Source organism: Curcuma longa, chromosome 12 (genome assembly GCF_044706935.1).
Source record: "Curcuma longa cultivar G26 ecotype Majalengka, Jawa Barat chromosome 12, ITB_CL_G26_1.1, whole genome shotgun sequence".
Classification (NCBI taxonomy): Eukaryota; Viridiplantae; Streptophyta; class Magnoliopsida; order Zingiberales; family Zingiberaceae; genus Curcuma; species Curcuma longa.
Window position 1 is genome coordinate 1,246,256 of NC_133872.1, and position 9,813 is coordinate 1,256,068.

The 9,813-nt window shown below is 34.9% G+C and overlaps 1 protein-coding gene across 3 annotated transcripts; it reads right to left on the reverse strand.

Annotated features, from left to right (window-relative positions):
- Positions 1-611: 611 nt before the first annotated feature.
- On the reverse strand, positions 612-9,515 carry LOC141842904 (protein LAZ1-like). 3 transcript variants are annotated; one of them, XM_074730889.1, is made up of 10 exons: positions 9,411-9,515; positions 9,137-9,329; positions 8,797-9,010; positions 8,659-8,715; positions 6,727-6,835; positions 4,700-4,884; positions 4,533-4,621; positions 3,044-3,305; positions 2,383-2,634; positions 612-1,309 (listed from the first exon to the last, which is right to left on the reverse strand). In XM_074730889.1, exons 3-10 carry the CDS (start codon positions 8,944-8,946, stop codon positions 959-961), a joined length of 1,455 nt encoding a protein of 484 aa, XP_074586990.1. In that variant the 5' UTR covers positions 8,947-9,010; positions 9,137-9,329; positions 9,411-9,515; the 3' UTR covers positions 612-958. The 3 variants fall into 3 exon arrangements, with proteins under 3 accessions (XP_074586990.1, XP_074586991.1, XP_074586992.1); XM_074730890.1 differs by lacking the exon at positions 612-1,309 and having other exon boundaries at positions 2,430-2,639; XM_074730891.1 differs by lacking the exon at positions 612-1,309 and having other exon boundaries at positions 2,602-2,732.
- Positions 9,516-9,813: the final 298 nt, after the last annotated feature.

The window sequence follows — 9,813 nt, forward strand, 5'->3', positions numbered from 1 at the left end:
AACAATTTTCTCATTTAAGCAAGTGGAAACGTTGCGTTGCAGAAGAAAATATTTGCACAAGAACACAAAATTGCTGACGTTTTTTTTGTATGTAGAAAATATTTCACTGGTTCAAGTGTGACTCAAGATTGTGATAGTTCAGTTGACTTTCTTTGTTTCTTAATTTATCTGAAAACGGTGTTGAAGTGAATGTTGTTACCATCGACTTTATCTTGACAAAGATCTACATCAGTTAAAGTGAATCGATCGATCTTTACTTGTTTGCTTTGATGCTCAAACGTTCCAATACATTCAGTAATAGTCTCTATGGGCTTGTGAGTCCTAAGTGATGGCTCCAAATGTTTCTGATCAAGATAATTCTTGCAAACAGAATGCAGATCTTAATTCTAATGTTCCTAATTATTGGCATAGAATACATAGGAGAGAAGAAAACAAAATCACAAAACTTACAAAGGAAGCTCCATCATCTGTTTATGAATATTTTTGTGATCCATTCACTTTTTTTCCCCTTGTATATTCCATACAAGTAATCTAACCCTAAAAGACGAAGCAGGTAAAATAAAACAATAATAATGCCAAAAAAAAGGAAGATAAAAAAAACAGAAGCTCACAACAGTGGTAAATTCCAGAAATCCATGGAATAAATATTTCTATTATGGGAAAGGGCATATGTTGATTCAAGTGCTGTTATAATATACATCAAAAGATCCGAAAGGTGAATTCTTTGGGCCTCGGCGACACTTCAAGATTTCGATCATCGGTGCCAGATTTCTGAGTGAGATGCGCTGTACCATTTCACTTGAGCCATCCAAGGAAACAGGAAGAGTTCTTGTTGTAATGAAATCTGCTTCTTCCACTTTATCCCAAGAATGGTGCCATTTTTATTCACATGTTACTATGCGCATCTCAGAGACAGATCATTGAGTTCTTGGCATATGCAAACAAAGGAATTGGTACCTCAGTCCCTAGTGATCCATCTGCCTCCACGCACCTCGAACCTACCATGGCCGGTATCACTGTTTTCTCCGCCACTCTCTGCACTTCTATATCCGGATTTCCTTAGTTGCCTTCTTCCTTTCTTACCTGTACTGTCGCTAACACTTCCATTCAAGAGCGGATCGTCGATTCCACGAACTTGGCTAGTCGGCGAAGATGCACCTATGATGCTGTCATCCTTGCTTTTTAACTTACCTTTTTCATGCTTTCTTATGTTCTCTGAAATTTTGTGTAGCTTCCGGTTGATATTTTTCATACCCTTCCCCATGGGTTCCACTGCATGCGTGACCGTAAACTTCAAATCATTCACAATCTGGAGAAGAAAATAGAGGATCATGTAAAAAGAACTGGCGATGATTTCATAGTACACATTTTTCCACTATAGAATAGGAGCTAATAAGCAGACAAGCCATCTCAATTCTAATCACTTTTTATTCTTTCTGCACTAAAATGTGTCTTGTTTTCCTTTTCAATGATATATCTTAGGTTCGAGTAACTGAACTAACACAATGAAGTCATGCCTTACCAAAATGCTGCCCCTTCATCTAATCAAAATGTGATCGCTCTCTTAGACAATATGATATTCTGGGAGGGTTCCTCAAGAAAGTTTAATGCAAGTAAACAGATGCTTGTGTGGTGCAAGTAAATAGCAAAAAATTGCATCTACTATGCTATGCTATGATGAAATGATATCATTGCAAGGCATATTCAAGCACTTTAGATGTTGTTAGAGTTGATTGGGTAACCGCTTATCATGATAGATCAAGCTTTTGGTATAAATGATTAGTCGATTAGCTTTAACATAGTATGAGAGTAGGAGGTTCAAATCCTACCTGTGTCAAAAACAAATAATAATAATTTATCTATTATCAAATCATATGTTGGATTTAACTCAATTAAGTGAAGCTGATACCCACCAACACATGAATTAAGTGAAGCTGATACCCACCAAGACATGAATATCGAGTATTTAGGTGGAAAAAAATAATCTCATTCCTAATAGCTTGAGCTAGGATATGTGACTATTTAATCAACTCTAAAATATGTGTTAATCTAACAAAAAATGAATAAACATATTTTATCATCCTATAAGTGCGTCTTTTCAACATGGATATTGAAGTGGAAAAAGTGATGAGATGCAAGTGCTCCAAAAGATACAATCATAAGAACTGATTTTTCTTTTTTATTGAATTATGAAGATTAGTGTAGCTTTCTTCTCTTTTCTTTTTCTACTCAAATTATTCTTGAATCTGTACCTCATTCATTCCACTAAATGATCGAATATTTCTTTGACCAAGTCAAGGTATGATCAAAATCAAAACTCTTATCAGATATAATCAACAAAAATATTGGTGGAATATAGCAATCTGAGTGAGTGTGACTTACATATTCTCCTCCTCCAACAAATACATCCCGAACACTTTCTCTAATAGCTGTGGAACTCTTGCTAGCAAGATCAGGTTGGGGCAGCCTAAGCTTGATTGGTCTCTCACTGTCCCTGACCTCGTCGGGGTCTAAAGGGCAATCTAAAGATGCATAGTCTCCAAGAACAGCTACACCACCAGTAATTCGTTCACCCATTAGCTTGTATGGTTCAGCAGGGAACACGTAGAGATGCACAATCGAAGCAATAAACATCTGTACTGGAATAACCACTAATCTATTAGATTCTCATCCAGATAAATAGTCTTTAATGCAGGAATTCAAATAGAAGCCTTTTGCAGATAATATGCCACCTGAAAGACAAACTTTAACAAGAATGTAAGAGCTGTGGTGGTTATGATGATAAGAAATAGGACAGATATCAACTGAAAATATACACAAAAGAACATAATATACCCATGAAAAAAACTACACAGTATTATCATCCCAAATAGATTTCTTTTCGCTCCTTACTATTTTTGACCAACAAATTTACAATAAGTATGCATGAATCAGTGTAATGGATCAAGAAAATTAACACACTGCTTCAGTGCAATTCCAGCATCTCAAATAGCATATTTGTAGACAGTGAACTTGTCCTAGAGTAAACATAAGACACAATTACCTCTATACAAATAATGAAGTCCTGCACACTTGATTTAAACTGCAAACTTTGTGCAATGGGGCTTTTGAATAAACCCCAACTATAAAGTAGAGCTATCGCCACACCTTGCCACCATGTTAGAAAAACTATTGATTTGAACATAAGGAACTTGGCAAGTGGCTTTATATGAGCTAGTTCATCCTTTGTAGCAGTATAAAATAAGACCAAACAATACAATGCCCAAGACTGGCTGAAATTGAGAACTACAGCCATATAGGGGTACCTACAAAATTAAAATGAGATCAGAGGTTTTTTCATGTTAAATAAACACCACCAGACAAGAAAAGAAATGAAGACGTGAAGCTTTGTGATAGGATACATTCTGTTTCCTTTTGAAATAATGCATCAAAATTCAGATGTTTGAATTGATGAGGTGCCTAACACAATTGACAATTCCCCAAAATCTTAATGACAGGAGAGAAGAAATATTGTTTTTGCACTGATGATTGGTAGTGCCAATATTGGCTTTTTTTTATCATGCTAAACAATGCAACTCTTATAAGTATCTATGTCACAACCCGCTTAGATGAGAAATTGACCCATTATCTTATCTGGCTCAACCACTTCTTAGAAGAGAGATTGAGCCATTAACTTATCTGTCTGGCCTAAAATATTTAATCCCAAGTTGACAATAGCTTATCTAAGCTTATAAAGGGCTTATATAGGCCCCACACTTAAGACTTGGCTTCCCCCTCAAGATTATATAAGAGAATTGATCGAATCTGACCGCTGGTCCAAAATGTTCAACCCCAATTAGAAGTACTCCCTTACCTTAGCTTGTAAAGCTCCTCTATTAGCGCACAACTCACTATGTGAGACTAAATTGGGTTCGTACAATCCATCTCAAAACAAGTTTTATTGCATCTCTTAAGGCTAATAGTTTAATTCTATCAATTCAACAACCAATATGTGACTAAAATCATATGCATTTCTTTTTAAATATTATTAAATATAATGAGTCCTTGGATCCCCTGATATGAACACCTTACATGGTTTCTAGAATTTTGCCATGAATGTAGACTTCTAGTCTTTTAGGTTTATAACAATTCGAGTTCACATGATGGCAAGGTTTTTTTTTTAAAAAAAATACAAGTTTTAACAAGTATTTTGGTTTGATGACATATGCTTCATCAACTGTTGATTTCAATTTTGCTAAATATCTACCATTGAAGGAATTATACTCCAGATTGACTATTGATGAGGAAAAAGGAAAGGACATTTATAAGATTTAAATATACTGCTTATTACTTGCCATATAAATCAACAATTTTGACGCATCCAACTTGAAACTCTGCCAACCAACTTGTAAAGGCAATCGATGTTCCAGCTTATATAATGATGCTTACTGATCTAAAGAGAAATGCTAGTATAGTTTTAAAAATGCATAAAAAGAGACAAGTACCAAGCATATTTAATTAAGTCACAAAAACTCAACTTGGTCATGACTTACCCACATTTCCACTTAAACTCTCCTTCACAATATACTCCAAAAGCTTCAAGAACCACAGCTAAAATCGCAGTAAAAGTCTTTATTATCATCTGTATAGAATAGTCAGGAGTAGAAAATAATTCACCAATCAAAAAGATAAATCTAGCAACCATTCAGCAAAAGCTTACATATTGAACAATTCCAATCTTGATATTCTGGTAAAACCACTCGCTTAATCTCCATGGTTTCAAAAAATAGTTCATTGGAAAAGGATGCTTTATTATTCCCTTCTCAAAAGCATTCTCCAGTAAGGTTGTCTTAGAGGTGACACCACCTTGTCTGTTCAAAAATTCAATTGTTCTCTCTTCACCACCTACGATAGAGCAGGATGGCAATCAGAAACAACAGAAAAATTGATGCAGTCTAAAACTTGGAGATGAATTTAATGTTTTCTTTAAAATTTTGAGTTTTAAATTTTAGCAATAATATTGAATTTAATAATTTCTTAAATGTTTATAGTTGTTTAGATTTTTTTTTTTAAAAAAAAAATCTGCTAAAGTTTTTTGGAATAAACTGGCCATTATTTTACAAAGAATTGGTGTTGTAGTTGCTTTAAAAAGGGTAACAATGCCATGTAAGTGATCATCTTTCAGTTTAATATTACTTTCCTCTTCAGTGAGTAGAGGGAGTTTTTTTGGCAATATGATCTGTTTGTGCTCATTGAAAATCCTGTTAAGGATACTAGGATAGCACAATACATGCTCAAGTCAAAACAAGCCAATAGTCTGTTAAGTATGTTTTTTTAAACATATAATGATAAGTAGGTTTAATAAAATATCAATGTTTTTAATAGGCAAAATTACATTAAAAATGGCGGTAAGCAAAAAAATCTGGCTATTCCATGCAAAAAGAAAAAAGAATGGAGCAATTTGATGATATAATTGACCAAATGCTCAATTGATATGTTCATGTTCTTGCAAAATGTATCAATCTTTATGGTTACAAATGAGTGTTAACAAGAAATTGCTCAGCTAGAATTCTAAATTTTCCTTTAAGGTTTCTTCCAATATACCAAAAGAAACAATTTTCTCTCAGGCATGAAAGAATTAAATCTTAGCCAATGTGAAAAAGTTCAGGCTTCAACTTGAATGAGATCATGATTCAAACCGAATAAGAAATATCAAACAAGTCATCTAACTGATTAATTATGCAAAGGACTGATGAACTTGGTGAATAAAATGAATAATACAACCAGTGGCACCCAAAAGGATTCGCTAGAATATTGCAAGCATTAGATTTCAATTGACACCTTAACAAATGCATGAAAAATAAAATCGTCTAAGAAAGAGTTTACTGCTCAGAAACATATGCTTATCTGTTATCATATAATTTTGAGATATCACTAATGAGCTTGTTAGCTAGCAGTTCATATCAGATTTACAAACTCCAGATATTGCTTAATAAATTTCAACTCAAATGAATGCATGCTTTTTCTACAGTCAAAGAACGCTACGTGTGTTTCCTATGGGAGAAGGAAACACAGACAGAACGAAAGTATAGTGATTTCTGCAATGACACTTTCTCCCGGAAATAGATGGAGGGAAGAAAAAAACTAAGAAATCTTATCCCATTTTTTCTAATTCTGTTTCCATCCAATTTTGGTGAAAAATTACAAATAAACTCGTGAACTTTTCTCACCCTCTTTCCTTCTCTCCAAGGAAACGGTTGAAAAAAAACTCTATATCTTTTCTTCCACCCAAGGAACAAAAACTAGAGAAATAGTTTCCAATCCTTTTCCAAGAGATTTTTTTGACTACCCACTTTTTTTGCTTATTGTTTCCTTCATGGGAATAGAGGGCAATCAATTTATTTAGAAGCACCAAGACAAACAATAACAAAACTTGATGTGATTATGAGTTGCTCTGAGCCAGATCCCATCATAATGACTACAAGAATCTCATAGCAGATAAGCAAAAGGGACCATTTCTGTTCTGTTCTATGCTAAGCAAGGAGACACTTTAATTTGAAGTGTTAGCATATTGAGATTTACAGCCACAACAAATCAAATAATTCATTGAAAATACAATTTGACATATAGTTACTTAGAAAGAGAAAAATCACAAATAGTCTGCATTTGTGCATGAATAACATTCTTCAAGTCATGAGAAATATAATCAGATTATCTACAAGGATTTTCGTTGTGATAGAAACATACCCAGGCAAGCAACAAGGTATCTTCCAAAGCAGTACATGGCAAAGGCCTCATAACAATCTCGCAGAATCTCACAATCAACGCTGATGGACGGATCCACCAGTGATACATACTAAATTCAAATAAGAAACAATTCAGCAATGTTTTCACACAATAATGGAACACTGATTGATATATTTGACTACAAGTCAACACGTCAAATACTTCCTTGTATGAATTAAACCAAAGGTAAAGTCCAAACTCTGGAACAAAATTATAGCCAAATTCTTAAGAAACTTCCCAAGAATGAACAAGAATATCAACAACATTGAGTAAACAATATTTAACACAATTTGCTAGGGAAAACCAAATTGTACTCAACATCCTAAGAATTCCCAAGAATATGCAAATATATTTTCACTGTGATGTGCCATGAGAACATCCTAAGGCTGGATTCTGATAGTAAATAAAGCAACAACTGGGAATCTAATTATGTTTGCTAAAAAAATTCAACCTAAGAATGAACCACCAACTGCTTGTTTGCCCAGAAAAAGAAATAAAACAAACAAAACAAGATAATAACATATATGACAAAACCAAAAGTCAGACCATCAAAAACTTCAAAGAATGAAAAGAAATATCGACATCATAACCTATCAATACCATGTGTGGGAAATCAATCAATAGGCATATACGAGATGTATGTGAAGATATTTTCATTGTGATGACACACCACTTAAATTACCCACATGCTGATATCCAAAATAAAGGAATGGTTAGAATTTTAATTATTCGGCTAAAGAATCAAACTCACAACCCACCACTAACTGTTTGTCCGGCCAGAAACAGAAAAAAGAATAAATCAAGAAAATAACATATGGGGAAAAACAAAAATTAGCAATGTTTCCATACAATTACACAACACATTGGTTGATAAGTTTTACTTCAACTCAACATGTCAAATAGTTCATGGAAAATGAATCGAACATCATCAATGTGAGTTGTGAGAGAGAGGGGTACTGCATGGGTGGTAACTTATAATTTTGAAGAAAAGCACTTGGACCACATTCTTCTAATCAACTAGTAGACACCTCAATGTAAAAGCACTCCAATTTTAGACTAACAATTATCATTTACAAGTGTCATCAATGTAAACACCTCAATAAATTCACAAGAATAAACAAAAATCACAGACTCATCATGCATTAAGTATGAATCACAATTAAATGTCCTCATCCAATGAACATAAAAGCACTCCAAATATCCATTATACAGAACTGCCAAAAGTGCGAATTTATTAAGCTTCTGAGAATTCAATTTTTAAATTATTTAGAAAACACCTGACAACTATTTATTACTTTCTGCAATAATCACTTACCAGAGTTTCATAAATTGTCAAGTTCATCAAACTTTTTTTTTTTACTAAAAACACTCACTATCAATATATATATATATATATATATATATGTAAAAAATACATTGATTGAACAAAAATGGAAATAACTAAATGAAAACTTCATCATGGTTTCAATTTAACTGACATGAATACTAGAAGTTTCATTATCAGCTTTCCTTTCCCTACTTCTATTAACGTGGAAGCTATATCACACGCAAACTAGCTTTCATTTAAGTGTTGAAGGTGTAATCATATACTGTTTTACAGCCATGCTAGTGAAATATTTGACCCAGTCTCAATAATACTAAATCTTAGGAAGCATATATCACCTTAAATACGAGCATTTATCAGTAAAAGAGCTGACAGTTATGCCCAAGTTCACTTTGCGGTCAAATACTTTAGTGTGGACGTACATACTTCTTGCACTGAAACACAAAACTTTTTTTTTCTTTTACCGTCACAGGAAAACCCCGTGTTTCACCAATTGGTAGCTTATTAACTAAACAGCGTGATGGATTGAGATCGCCAAATTGTATTATTTTAGTGAATAGCGAACTTACTGATTCAACTGAATAGCAAGGGACCATTAATATGACAGCAACTAGAAACTTCTGCTCCTGTGGCATGAAAAATAAGGTTGTAGAAAAACTATTCGAGGCAAACTCACTGAACCAATCAAGGAAAAGAGTATGTAGAACCTCTGGATTCCAGTATGAGGAGAGGTGCTGGAATAGAAGGAACATGGAAAGGAACAGCGTGATAACAACCAAGATACCACCAATAGCAACGGCCCATCCAGGTGTGGAATAAGAAAATAGAATTAGGTAGAGCTTCTCTATCAAACCCATTAGCTAAAACAACCCTCAACTGCCCTGGTATCTCTCGGTCTCTGCGCATAATTCAATCAATGGGCTGCAAGAACCAGCAAACGTACTCATCAATCTTCGTAAAGTGATAGAAAAATTGTATGTTGCGACCATAAGATGAATTCGTAGAAACATCTGCACAGATTAATCATGAGCAATAGGCTATCAGTACCAACAAACCCCACGTCTAATCCGCGATGGCACAATCCATTTGACGGCAGATTTAACATGCGGGAACGGGAACAACAGGAAGGATTTCGAGGGTGCCGTGGACCAGCAAAACTCCAGAGATTCGAGAATCGAACAGGTGCAAAGGAACCACAGAGATCTCACATCCAATCGAGAATGAAGAAAAACAGAAAACCCTAAAAAACACAGAGAGAAAAATAAGCAAATTTCCCAGGAACCCGAAAACCCCTCGATTGAAGAGACAGCTGTAAAAATACTCCAAAGCACGATCAAGAACGGTGGCGAATGGGAAGGGTTCTGAGGCGGGCGACAGAGGAGGCGGATCGAGATGGATAACGGCGAGAGGAGCGAGGCGATCGGAAGAGCTCGAGCTCGAAATTTTCGATGCCTCGGAGCTGGAGCGTATAGCGAGTGGAGAGACAGGACGGAGACGGGCAGATCGTCGGATTGGGATCCGACGAAGGAAGTGAGGAGCCAGAAAAGTGCGATGGACGGAGGAGATCGAGCGAATAATGTTCCTTATGTTTGCTGCTACGAGACGTGGGTCGGTGGGTGAGTGGACTGGTAAGTTCACAGTGCATGTTTTATTTTTTCTGAACAGAAAAACAATTTATTTATTTTCTTGCTTTTAAAAAAAAATCTAAACCAGAAGTTTTATGA

Excerpts from the sequence above, each read along its gene's own strand:
- LOC141842904 (XM_074730889.1), bottom strand. The coding sequence starts at position 8,946 with ATGGGTTTGATAGAGAAGCTCTACCTAATTCTATTTTCTTATTCCACA. Across the intron at positions 8,716-8,796 it reads CCTCATACTGGAATCCAGAG|GAGCAGAAGTTTCTAGTTGC; the intron begins GTTCTACATACT and ends TTCATGCCACAG. Across the intron at positions 6,836-8,658 it reads CTTGCTATTCAGTTGAATCA|TATGTATCACTGGTGGATCC; the intron begins GTAAGTTCGCTA and ends ATTTGAATTTAG.